General features: G+C 49.9%; 1 protein-coding gene across 6 annotated transcripts in view; it reads left to right on the forward strand.

Annotated features, from left to right (window-relative positions):
- The window catches only part of Cdh23 (cadherin-related 23), a 323,607-nt gene that overhangs the window by 95,116 nt on the left and 214,843 nt on the right, over window positions 1-13,648 (forward strand). For 5 of the 6 annotated variants that reach the window (XR_001175416.1, XM_013025633.1, XM_013025635.1 and 2 more), the window contains exons 6-7: window positions 10,161-10,355; window positions 11,931-12,059. Coding sequence is in view for 5 of the 6 variants with exons in the window: in XM_013025633.1 (XP_012881087.1) it covers window positions 10,161-10,355; window positions 11,931-12,059 (324 nt within the window). In the remaining variant the exon portion in view is untranslated. The remainder of the gene's footprint in view (window positions 1-10,160; window positions 10,356-11,930; window positions 12,060-13,648) is intronic. The other variant, XM_013025636.1, reaches the window with a different exon arrangement.

Below are 13,648 nucleotides of genomic sequence, written 5' to 3' on the forward strand. Positions count from 1 at the left end.
TGCAGGAAGGCCAGGCCTGTGGGTCCCAGGAACTGTGGTGCCTGGCCAGGATAGTGGGCCTGGAGCTGGCAAGAGGAGGCACTTGGAACTTTCAGCTCTGGTTGGGTATTACCCTGGTCCAGCAAGGAGGTACCATCTCAAGGTTCTGTGAGGGATGGAGAGGCAGCCATGACTGCATGGCTGTTCCAGAATGGCCTCCACACAGTTCATCTGGGATTCTGGTTCTCTATCATCTCTGGAGATAAGTCTCTAAAAGATAGGTCTCCTGGCTTGTGTATGCCAGGATTTCTGGCTGTCCTTGAAGCCAGTGGTGGACTTAATGGGTCTTGGTCTGACAGGCATAGCAGAGCAAGGCACTAGGCCCCACCTGTTCCACATCCACTAGAGAATCAAGGACAGAGGCTGCATCATCACCAGCCTCTAGAACTTATGGCCCTTATCCTGAGACAGTTCCCAAGGAAAACAGTGCTGGATTCTCTTCCCCTCCCAGGTGTGCTCTTGCAAGTGAGGGGGGTCTCCCTGGGTCCCCTCTCATGAATGAAGCTGCCATAACCTGGCAGTTATGAGCTAATTGCAGGCCATGGCTAGGCATAGGCTATGAAACCTTTGCCTTCTTCATCCAGGGTCCAGGAATAGGGTTTCATTTACCCCCATTTTACAGATGAGGAAGCTGAGGCTTCTGGGGCTATGCTACTTGCCCAAGGTCACCTAGAGGTGATCAGGGTAGGGGGTACAGGGAGTAAGCACTGGAGTGAATATCTGCCATTCAGAATCTGCCAGTAGTGACCATCTGAGTGACAGAGGCCAAGTTGCCTCCCGACTATCTACAGTGTGAGTGAAATGGGCCAGACTCATGCTCCCTGTTGAGGCCTTACATGGAACATTCTCATTCAGAGAACACAACAGTGGCCCTGGAGCTGAAACTCAAAGCCTAAAACTACTTTCCTCCAAGTTCCTGCAGCTGCTCCTTCAGCCAGGCAGCCCCCTCCCTCCCAACCCTCCCAATCTCCCTACCTACCAGGCCTCAGAAACCTCAAAGCCCACTTAAAGCCTCCCCAAGCTTGAGTGACTAGTTCCACTCATCAAGTCACAGGGACTTTAAGGTCAGTAGCAGGAGGCACAGGGATTGGATAGGCACAAACTTCTATTCTCTACCTGCCCAGCTCCTTCACCAATCCCCTGACACATACCACTGACAACAGGGCCACATGGTTGGGGAGAAATTGGAGGCAACAGGGAGGAGAGAAAGCACTGGGCTTGAGCTGTTTCCTTATTCAGAATACACTTCTTAGTGGCAGCTTCCAAAGATGTAAGGCCCACAGCAGGAGATTTGCATATTCATATTGTTTAGCCTGATTAATCATCTTAAAGGGAATGAGTGTGGGGGCTGGACCATACAAACCCTTTGGGATGGAGGCACACCCAGAAGCTTCCCGGGACCTTTTTTGTCTGTAGAGTACAGAGCTGGAAGCCCAGCCTTCAAAACCATCCCATCTGACTCTAGACCTCCTAATAGAAGTGATATTTATAAAACACTTTACAGTTTATAGACCCGGGTCTGGACTTTCCACCCTGCTCCTTATACCTGCCCCATGAGGTCAGAACATTGTGATAGATTGTAAGATTTATTACATCTCAAGCACCATACATGCAGTGTTTCCTGTCAGTCTCCTGGTACCTCCATTAAGCAAGTCTTTCTATACCCATCTCCTCAAAGAAAGGATGCTCAGCTAGGTGGCTCACACCTGTAATCTTAGCTATTCAGGAGGCTGAGATCCTTAGATCTCTAGTTAATAAATCTTCAGTTAATAGATCCCTATCTCCAGTTAATTAAAGTGGTAGAGCACCAGCCTTGAGTGGAAAGGGAGAACACCCAGACCCTGAGTTCAAGCCCCAGTATCCTATTCTCTGTCTCTCTCTCTCTCTCCTTCCCTCCCTCTCTCCCTCACTCCCTCTCTCCCCCCCCTCTCTCTCACACACACACACACACAAACCACTTGTAAATACTTGTTGTCACTGCTTTTTCTTTCATTCACTCTGTCTCTCACACTGGTGGTTCTTCCTGAGTATTAGTGGGCCTTGGCTATCTCCTTGTGGAGTGATTCACACTTGGCCATTTGTTCACTCACTCACTGGTTGTGGCTGAGGCCTGTGGAATGGAGAGTGCTTGTTGACCATTGGGCATCATTATGGATAATAAAGTAAAGACCAAGCTTTTCCTCTGAAGAAACCCTAACAGGTTGCTATTTGAGTTTTCTCTTGGGCCAGTTTTCTTGGGGTCTGCATGGCTGTCACGGCTAAAAAAGAGGCCTGGTTGTGGTAGGAAAGGCAGGGAGATGAAGTCCATGAAAGCTTCCTGGTCACAGTCCCTGGCCTGGAGTCCAGAAAAGAACTGCTCTGCTGACAGGGAGTTGGGTGGCTAATCTCACTGTTGAAAGAGCTTTAGCCCACATTCCTTAGCCCTGCTTCATGTGCGGCATGCCCTGGTGTCTGCAGGTCCGGAGCTCACCCAGACTCCGTGTCAGGCTAAGCCTTCACCTTCCCTTCTCCTAAAGCACTTACAATTGGAAACTGAGGCCCATTTGTTTCCAGCATAGTATTGACACCTCTTGTGCGCTGTTGTCTGCTCTCCTGTTCTCTCTGCTCTTCTGGATTTATGCATTTTAATTTCCTTATTGTCATTTTGGTGAGGGGTTGGGACACAACCAGAAAGAAATGGATATGTTCAGTCTTCCACGTTTACTGGAAAGTCTCTGGTTCTTTTAAAACATCTATCAAATGCCTTTCTGTGGACAAGTGACAGTCTTGGGAGTAAAGAGGGACTAAGGCAAAGAGCAGAAACAACAGGAAGATGGAGATTGGGGGTGGGGGAGGAACAAGGGGAGCCAAGGCTACTCCTGCAGGTCAGCACTGGCAAGAATCAGAGCCAGGTGCGCCATTACTCAGCACCTTGGGGAATGTCTTCTAGAATTTGAGGTGGACAGTGCACTGCTGGGGGTTTGCAAGGGTGGGTGGGTGGCTCAGTGATGGGGAGAACTGAGCTGGCACCCCTACCTGAAAGCCTGCCCTGACTCAGAGCCTGCCCAGCACCTTTAGCAACAGCACCTATCCATCACCTGAGGGCTCACAGACATTGAGGGAAGAGATGTCATGAAATGAGCTCTTCTTGATTATCTTGCCAAGACGGGCTGGAACGCAAGTATGCATGTGCGCATGTGCCTCCTCCCCATCAGAATGGGGTCCCAGACACCCCATTGAGGTCCTGTGGGCACTTGCCCCCTGCTTCCCTGTTCACCAGATATAGTCATCTGTGTGGGCTCCGCCCCCTGCCCTCCACAGAGGTCTCACATTCCTCCTGGCCTGTTTGAGGCAGAACATTGCCTACATTTCCTGTAGACCCAGTTCCTCCTTCTTCACTGCCCCCACCCACATAAGCTAGAAGGTCACAGAATGCTGCCTGAGCACCTACAGGCCTCCAGAGTTGGTGAAGAGGCACTTGTCGGACAATCAACGGAACCCAGAAAGCAGCTGTTTTCTCTGCCCTGGAATCTTACTCAGAAGGCGCTCCTCTCCTGACTTCCACTGTGAACCCATCTCCTAGCTCTTAGTGAACAGGCAGTTTTGAGGTACCCTTTTCCTTCCCACCCCATTCTAGCCAGCCCACCCTTCCATAGTGTGAAGAGGCCAAACAGTACCAGCCATGGAGAAGCTGTGAGCCTACTCATTCTTAGCTCTGGAACCCCTGAGGTTTGAAAAGTGTCTTTTTTTGGGGGGGGCGGGGGGTCCAGTCGTGGGGCCTGAACTCTGGGCCTGGGCACTGTCCCTCAGCTCTTCAGCTCAAGGCTAGCACTCTACCACTTGAGCCACAGTGCCACTTCCAGCTTTTTTCTTTTTCTGCTTATGTGGTGCTGAGGAATCGAAACCCAGGGCCTACATGCATGCAAGGCAAGCACTTTACCACTGAGCCACCTTCCCAGCCCACTGAAAAGTGTCTTAAACTTGAATTTGAATTCACCACTGACCAGCTGGGTGACTTTGGACAAGTTGCTTCAGTTCTCTGAGTTTCCATTTCCTCCACCTGGCAAAAGGAAGTACCCATCTCACCTCAGACAGACAGCCTCCGAACACCCCATTCACCTTCCAGAAGGGTCTGTTCCCAACTCTGATCCACTGAGGAACCTGCACCTTGTCAGAACTCCATTGGTTGGGAATTTATTACTAATGCATTTTATAACAGGCTCTATAATAAGATATTAAAGACTGTAGTGGCACCTAGCAAGCATTCCATAAATATTAATAACGTCTTTAGAGATGGCACCTAAGAGGGGATTTGCAGACTGGGCCAAGGGTACAGAGTTAATCTAATTGGGAAGGGTCACCCGTGAGCATGCGAAGATGTACCTGGCTTCCTTGCCTCTTGCTCCTGTCTTCCTGCTTTGCTGTTTACAACTTTTCCTGGGTGAGGCCTCTTTTCTTCCCCTTTCAATTATTTTTTTGTCCCCTTGCTCTCCTGCCCCAACTGCCTCCCTTTCTTCCTCTGTGGATCTTCTTCCCCATTCCCTTTTTGCTTTGCCCCCCCCAGTTCTGCCCCTTTCACTGTTCCCATCCCAGTTTTCATAGTCACCCTCTGATCTTCCTTTCTCTCTTGTCATTTTCCTCCCTTCCTCTTTCCTTTACCGCTGTCCCCATCTGTTTTCGCCTGCCTGCCTCCCTCCCTCTCTGCCTTTCTCTATCTCCCTGGCTGCCCATGGTCCCCCACCCCGTTCCAGTGAGCACCCCGCACCTCTGGAGAAGCCAGGAGTGGAATGTAACACACTACATGTGCACACTGAGCCATTCATCATTATTATTAACGAACAAGATCCCTCGCAAGGCAGAACTTTCCCAGAGTCTATTCCCTTGTCACCCCAAGGAGTAGCAAAAAGATTTATTTGTCTCTGAATTGCACAAGGTGGCCCATTTACAGCAGGTCCATCACAAAGTGATTTGGGAGCTTAAATGGGGACTGAGAGAGGCAGGGGCCTGCCCTGCCTGTGACCACTATGGTGTAGGACACCAGCTGAGAGGGACAAGCTGATGGGAGCACAGGCTTTGAAGAGAAGGGTGCCTGAATACACAGCAATCCAGTCTGATGAGGACAAGTCCCTGGCCACTGTCCCCTGCCCACTTTACTTGCATCCCTCCCAACCCCCATGCATTCTGATAATCTCAGTGACCAGGGACAGTGGCCTGGGGCTCTGCTTGCTGTAGGCTGGCCATGAGTATTAAAGGAGCAAGAAAAAGGTAGGGGAGCCTAGACAGAGTGTAGAATGAAGACAGCAGGGCAAGGGGGGCAAGGGGCAGACAGCCATGGAAGCCTGTGGTGGGTTCAGTGCCATAGCCAATGACCAGAAAGGAAGGCCAAAGGGTTCTTGTGAAGATCCTCCAGAGTGAGAGGCTTTCTTCCTCCCCTCTTTCTACATGTGTCATTGCAGATGGCCTTCCTCTGCCTGTCCTGGTGCCACCCCAGTAACTAACTAGTAAGCAAAGAGCTTCCTGTTCAGATTCCCACAGCCAATTGATAGAATTTCCAAGGCCCTTGTGTGATTGGCCTGCATGAGTCAGGTGGTTACCTTGGACCAATAAGATGGGTCCTAGGTCTGAAGTTGCCACCTAAGTTTATACATGAGTATCAGTATCTGATTTATAGCTCCAGCTCTCCCAGGATCCCTGGAGCAGGGCTGCTCGCTGGACTCACTTTTTCCATCTGTAAATTGGGGAGACTGGACTGGAAGAGCTCCAAGGTTCCTTCTAGCTCCTACATTTGAACCATCTCAGAGTTGCAGAACTGTCTGGGGTAGGGATGTTCCTCTAGTAGGTCCCATCCTCCCCTCCTCTTTCAAGATCTCGCATCCTCTAGAAGATCTCCCATTTCACCTTCCTGCAGCAGCCTGGAGGCAGCAGATGGAAATGTTCTCTTTCTAGATTTTAAGGGGCCCACATGTCCAAGTTCATGGTGAACAGATTCACTGGCTATTTGTACTTATTCACTTAAAAATGATGCTCTTGTCACCCTGCCTGTGTTGACAGATCTTTTTCCTGTGCTTCTGGGGATCAAACCTAGCACTTAACGCTTTACCATTGAGCAATACCTGCAGCCCTGTGATCCCTCATTACTGGAATAATAAGAATTGCAATGACTGTTTATTGACTGTTGCTCCATATTGCTATATGCCCGGACCAAGTGACAAGTGTTTCATTTTCCCATACCTTATCTCAGAAAGTTACTTCTCATGGCAGCCCAGGGAAGTGGTACTGCTAATAGTTCCAGTTTGCTGATGGGGAAACTAAGGCCAAAGAGATTTCACAGCCTATGTCCAAGATCTCCCAATACAAAGATTTAGATTCAAAGTTAGGGGGTTTGACTCTGAGTTTGTACTCTGAGCCACCAGAGTTGCCTGCTTGCAGGACACCTGGAAGCCAGGCAGCCCCTGGTTCCTAGGAAATCTGCTTATGCTGAGGCTCTAGACATGGGTACACACCTATACATTCCCAGGGGGCAACAGCTGAGCTGGGCAAAGACCCCAGCTGACCAGTGGTTCCTCTCAGTTCCCTGATAGAGTATAGTGCCCAAGATTGGAAATGCAGAGACAGCATTCTTTTCTCTCCAATAGTCTATCCCTTCTAAGTGTGAGAGGCTCTTTGCCAGGCCCATTTAAAACCTGTCCTAAGTTATGCCGAAATCAAATGGGCATGAAACATAATCCAAGAAGGTCAGCTGCAGGACCCATGGCTTCTGTTTTCCCTTCCTAACTCTGTTTGCTGGATCTTGTTCCTAAGTCTTCAGGGAGCCTTCACCCTGGACCATGAGGTATGAATGGATAAAATATCCTCATTTCCCTGAGGCAGAAGCTGGAGAACTGACCTCTGGTGGAATCATCCCTCTCCTCTGGGCATTAACTCCATGTGGGGTGTGTTGCGCTAACTGGCTGTGTGCTTTCAAATGCTGTCCAAGCTGCCTTATGAGAATAACTGCTCTGAAATCAGAGTATCTATCCCTTCTTGTGACCAGAACCTTACATCCCTATAAAACATTTGTTCTGGATTCAGAGGGCTGGCTCTAGCACCTGTGTGTGTTTTAGAGAGAACTATAGCTGTGACACCCACCAGGACCTTCTAGAGGCCAGAGCCACGCTGAACATCAAAGTGGAAGCTGACTTCTCTGACCCTTTGTTCAGGGGAGTTTGGTCTCCAGAGCTGTGGATTTGCAGTTGACTGTGTCAATCAAGGTCATGCTGGAAGGCGTTCATCTCGGGCAGTTCAAATAAAGGCATGTCTATAAAGAGCCAGCTTATGGAAGGGTAGTGTATTAGTCAGCTTTCTGTCACTGTAACAAAATACCTGAACATGAAATCAACTTAAAAGGAAGAAAGGTTTGTTTATGGCTTAGTTTCAGAGGTCTCTGTCTATGGTTGCTTAGTCCCATTGCTTTGGGCCTGTAGAGAAAAGCATAGCGGTAGCATGTGGTAGAGGAAAGCTAGTCACATTGTGGCCAAGAAGCAAAAAGTGGGGGGAGAGGAGGTCAGGCCAGGCACCAGTGGCTTACACCTGTAATCCTAACAACTTGGGAGACTGGGATCAGAGGATCACAGTTCAAAGCCAGCCTGGGCAGGAAAGTCTATGAGACTCTTATCTCCAATTAACTACCAGAAAAACTATGGCTCAAAGTGGTAGAGCACTAGCCTTGGGTGAAAAAGCGCAGGGACAGTGCCTAGGCCCTGTGTCTAAGCCCCTGACCACCACCACAACAACTAGAGATCAAGTTCCCAATATTCCCTTCAAGGGCATGCCCCCAATGACATAACTTCCTCCCACTAGACCCCACCTTTTAAAGGCTCCACCACCTCCTAATAGCACCACAGACTGGGGAATCAAACTTCTGTTACATGGTCCTTGAAGAGACACTTAAGATCCACAGCAGGTAGACACAGTTGGAAGAAAACAAGGGATGCTAAAGCTCACAGAGGCTAGCTCAAAGGGAAGTTCTTCCTACGTATAGGGCTGAAGAGGAAAAGGGAAAAAATGGTATTTTGGAGCCTTTGGAAGCCAGAACCCGGGAGAAGACAGATTATGGACAGAGATGATAGGACAGGGAAGTTCTACTCCAGATTCTCTCTTCCCTCCTTCAGAACTCCCATCAGGACCTCTGTTGGCAGAAACTGCTATCAAGAGAGTCTGTGATCATCAGCCCCTGAAGACATGGGGCTAGGTAGGACAGAACAGAGTACAGTAAGTCTAAGGGAATGACGTGGAACCAACAGGGAATGCCCAACAGGGTCCCATTAACCCCCCTGGTGCTTTTTGACACCTCCCAGCCCAACCCCTGGAGGTATGGCTGTAACCACCTAGCACATATTTAGATATTAAATATCTAAATATTAATATCTAAATATTAGATAGCTCCCATCTTCTCAGCATTCATGTGCTGGGAAGTTTATACTTACGTGCTTATATCCTCCTCACTTCAACCCTATGGGACAGTATAGAGAACTATAGAGTAGAGATTAAGTATCAGAGAGATTAGGTTATTCATCCAAAGACCTACAACAGGGCTGGGATTCCAACAGATGGTCTGTGCATGTGTAACACCTCAGCACTTGTTGGCTCTGCCTCTTGCAGGCTTGGCTCTCTTTTTGGAGGAAAAGAACATCTGTTTTCCAGGCAGCTGAGTGGAGGGGGAGGGAGGGGTGCTGGGGGCGGGTGAAGGGAAGAGCAAGGGGAGGAAAAACTTGTTCAGGCACCCAAAGGTATTAGGGGTCCTGATGGGTTTGAGAAGTATGAATGCCTGCACACTACCAGGAAATGAAGTATGATAAGTGAGACAGGGCCAGTCCATGTTGGCCTATGTCCTGAGCAGAGGGCACTGGGGTGGCACAGATGGTGAGACACAGAGGGGACTCCTTCTGTCTGTCTCCTGTCTCCAGTAGGCAGAGTGTGGGAAATGCACAGGCTTTGGTCTGTTCATTCAACCCCAAACCAGTTTCCAGTGGGGGAGAATTGACAGACTCAGGAAGGATGTATATCACCTCTGTGGCTGTGTTCTCTGGAGGCCTTCCCAGCCTGAAAGAATGATGCCAATACTTTGAGGAAGCTTGAGGTCTTGTGTTGCACTTGAATTCAAGGCCTGGCTGTGTAACTTTGGGCAAGTTACCTATCCTCTGTTTTCCAAGGCAGGATAATAGCAGTCACTGAGAAGGCACTTGTCACAGAGGTGGCAGATGCAGCCCATACAGCACAGAGCTTGGCACACAGCAGTCAATGATTGCTTCTACTTGTTTTTTTCCTTCTATGAGGAGCCTTGTGTACATTGCTTTTCCTTAGATGTATCCAGGGCTCACTAAATTATGGGTAAATTCACTCAACCAGTGACACAGTGTTAGGTGCTGAGGTGGATGGTACCAAGCTGAGAACAGACAGCAGATGAGCAGAGTCTTAGAATGTGAAAGACCCACTTGTGTTCGTAATAGTTGCAGGAGGCCATGTCCTGTGCTAGGCAAGGCAAACCTAGAGCCTGAGGCCTCCCTGAAGCCTCAGGCCCCCATGCATGTCCTAGCAGTCACAGGAAAGGAGGTGTACTTCAAGCATTGTGTATAGCAGAGCTAGAGTTGACATGGCAGGGCCTGTCCCCATGAGGAAGTGGTCTTTAACAAGAGACCTTCAGTGAGAAAGAGGAAGGCATTACAGGCACTTTAGACCACAGCAAGTCATGGAGCATTTGAGCAGCCTGCAGGCCCTCTGATTGGAGCCCACAAATACTTATTAGCAACACCAGGCCAAGCTAGAAGCTCCATCTCCCACTCCTCTTGAAGCAGGTGCTTTGGGCAGCCTAGGGGCACTCAATACAGGAAGCAAAGCTACTAAGAAATGGGTTTGGGAGACCCCTCATGCAGAACTCTGGGATGAGCAGATCACCTTTGGAACTGGTGCTCTTACAGCCACCAAGAGGCCCTCAAGAGGGAAAATCGCTATTGCATTTTTAAATTCCTGGGAACCCTTTTAGAATGGAAATGATGGCACTTGGAGTTCTGGCTGGCTGGTGGACATGGTTACTGGGCTTTTGGGGGAGTCATGGCTGATGAAGGCCAGTGCTCAGCCTTTTATTTGGTTTGTTTTCATTCCAGAACACCCCGGTGGGGACACCCATCTTCATCGTGAATGCCACAGACCCTGACCTGGGTGCAGGCGGCAGTGTCCTTTACTCCTTTCAGCCTCCCTCCCCATTCTTTGCCATCGACAGTGCCCGGGGCATTGTCACTGTGATACGGGAGCTAGACTATGAGACCACACAGGGCTACCAGCTCACGGTCAATGCTACGGTAAGTCCCCACACTTACACACATGTGGGATGCGGTGGCAGGCTAGATAAAAGCCAGCTATCCACAAAGGCCAATAATGGCAGAGCAGAATCAATCAGGCATCTTCTGTTCAAGGTCAGAGCTTCCTACTGGGTCTCCACACCCTGACCCATGTGCCTGGTGGTTCTTGAAGTCCCTGGTTGGGCAGTGAGGTCCCCTGCCTTGGTCATGGCTGTATGGTCATGGAGCCTGGGAGGCTGTCCTACCGCTACCACAGCTCCTTTACTTTGCTCTTCCAATTCCAGATTCTCTCTTCCCTTGGGCACACCCTCCCACCCCCATTTTGCTATGCTGAGGACCCTGGAGGACAATGAGGATAAAGTTGCTTCCCCACTCTCCCCCACCACCCCGCCCCAGGTCTGGGCTCTGCAGGGCTCTCTCCAGAAAGCAGGGGTGAGCACCAAGCTTCTTGTGCCATGGGAGGTGCCCTGCATTGTACATATCACCCTAGACAAACCAAAGCAAGTGTATTCTGGGACAGTTGTGTTGCTCTTCTAATCCCAGACCAGACCATGTGCAAGCCCAAGGACGGTCAAGGTTATTCAGTCAAAGCTTCTGTCTTGTCAAAAGGAAGGGCAAGACCTTACTGATAGCTATCCCCAGCAAGATGGAAACTGAGCTAATGTTAGGGACCCAGACCAAGACTGTTAAAGGCAGGTTTTTATGTAAAACAATCTGAGTTTGAGTCTTGCCTGTACCCTTATCAGCTGTGTGACTCTGGAAAGCTGCTGACCATCTCGGAGTCTCTGTTAATTCATCTGAATGATGGACAAAATAACCACATGAGAACATGCTGCACCTCACACGGTGCCTGGTGGAGGAACTGAGTCCATCACTTTATGTTGTTGCTAGTTGTTGTCACCCCATAGTTACTTAATTTATCATCATGGACTGTGCTTGTAGGGTCCTGTGCACAGGCTGCAGGGTTCCTTTCTCAGTGGGTTTTACAGGACTGAATTTCCAAGATAACTCTGATGGTTTACTATTACCTAACTGGCCACAAGGGGTCCTTCTGCCTGTGGGACTCCTTCCTGGGGACCCCCAGATGTCACAGGCCCTGGAGCTCCCCTGTTGGGTTTAACTAGAAATGTCCCTTAATCAGCATTGCTTAGAGCAAGGGATGTGGGTTGCAGAGGAACTACCTCTGGGGCCAAAGGAGAGTCCCATCCCAGTCAGTTCCCTGCATCCCTGGGTGAGCAGAACAGTGACCCTGGGGGAATGTGAGTGATGGAGCTAAAGACAGCACTGTCTCTACCCCAAGCCAGGGATCCCAGCCACCACATGGGCAGGACAGCCAGGTTGGAGCCAAGAGATCTGCCTCTACCCTGGCCTTCTTTTGGGATACCAACTAAGCCTTGAAGGCCTTGTTTGTATTTTACTGCCCAGCTCAGAGGCCACACTTAGTTCTTAGGAGTTAACTCATGAGAAGCTCTCCCCATAGCAGTACACATGAATGTGGGGGAGAGGTGTATGTATGCATGTGCGGATCCACAGCATCGTGTAACCTAAGGCTGTGTGCTCTCTCTGTCTTCTAAGGATCAAGACAAGACCAGACCTCTGTCCACGCTGGCTAACTTGGCCATCATCATCACAGACATCCAGGACATGGATCCCATCTTTATCAACCTGCCATACAGCACCAATATCTATGAGCATTCTCCTCCGGTGAGACTCTTGGGCCCTGGGGAAGGATGCCCTGCCCCCACTCCCATGATGGCAGGGGCAACCCCATGCAGCGCTGCACACCTGCCCTTCATCATCTCCAGAGGACTCTGAGTGGCAAGAAACCAAGTCTGGCTAGGGCATGTTAGAGGGACTGATGGTAGTGCCCATAGCAACTACAACTGGTGCTGGAGGTTAGATCTGGATGCAGTCTCGGACATGCATCCACAGGGTCAGCCATACTCTTGTGCCTTTATTGGCACCAATCACAATTACGTAGTTAGCCATCTTGCCATCTACCTTCTCAGTCTTTGAGTTTTCCAAGTTCACTGTTTGGCAAGGGAGAACTCTTGATTTTGTGCCATTTCACAAGTTATCAGATGCCTGATAACAGCCAGCCTGTTAATTGGCTCCTCTGGAGCCATGTGTCCACCTCAATCAGCTGTGACTAGAAGAGAAGGTCTTAGTAAACAAAACAACATTACCCACTCTTGGGCTGACTGTCAAGGACATGCATCCCCGGTCTGGTAGCTTTCGAGGAATGGCTGTTGTAACCTGGTGAATGAGAGCAGGGTACTACCCCCTCCAGACAGATACAACCCCCAAACATACAGCTAGGGAAACAGCATTTGTAGAAAGAAAAGTGTGCATCTTCTTTTGAAGGGACTCAGGTATGTTCAGAGCAAAGACTCAGTCTGAAAACAAAGTGGGGTGCCTACCTGAGGCTAGAGATATTCAGGGTCCTAGCTGCCATCTGCACAGCTCGCGGCATTGAGCTAATCGAGAGGTGTGCTTTCCTCTGCTGGGTGCAGACTATGAGCCGAGGCCAGCAGGGACGGGGAAGCCGCCCCTCATTGAACACCATGGTGGCTCTGACTTGGGCATCCTTGACTCCTGGGGTGGAGCCTGCATTTGGCCACTTCCTTCTGGGGCCAGCTATAGAATGGAGTGTCTCACAAGCAAGATGCTTCTATCCTCTGCCCCAGGTATGTGAAGCTGCTTTAAGAATAGAGGAGGGAAGCCGGGTGCCGGTGGCTCACGCCTGTAATCCTAGCTACTCAGGAGGTTGAGATCCGAGGATCGAGGTTCAAAGCCAGCCTGGGCAGGAAACTCCCTGAAACTCTTATCTCCAGTAAACCACCAGAACACCGGAAGTGGTGCTGTAGCTCAAGTGGTAGAGCACTAGCCTTGAGCTGAAGAGCTGAGGGACAGTGCTCAAGCCCAGAGTTCAAGGCCCATGATGGACAAAAGAGAGAGCGAGAGAGAGAATAGAGAAGGGGGGATTAGAGAGAGACTTAAGGCTTCCCTCACCACTCCTGGCCTCTTTCTTAGCATTCTGGAGAAAGTGGAAATCACAGCTTTTCAGTAGAGCTACCCTTCCTCAGTATGGGCTGGTCCAGCACCAGCCCATACTGCTTCCTTTCTGCCTCCAACCCCAGCTTAGCCAAACTCACATCTCAACTTTGGGTCAGACCTGGCTGTTATTTTCAGGTAAAAAGGGGCCTGCCTTCTGTCCCTGGCTCCTGAACTTATCCCTCTGGGCTTTTAGGGCTCTTGGGCAACTCACCCAGCCTCTCCTATGCTGCTTACCT

The sequence above is a fragment of the Dipodomys ordii genome, unplaced genomic scaffold, assembly GCF_000151885.1.
Source record: "Dipodomys ordii isolate 6190 unplaced genomic scaffold, Dord_2.0 Scaffold86, whole genome shotgun sequence".
Taxonomy (NCBI): domain Eukaryota; kingdom Metazoa; phylum Chordata; class Mammalia; order Rodentia; family Heteromyidae; genus Dipodomys; species Dipodomys ordii.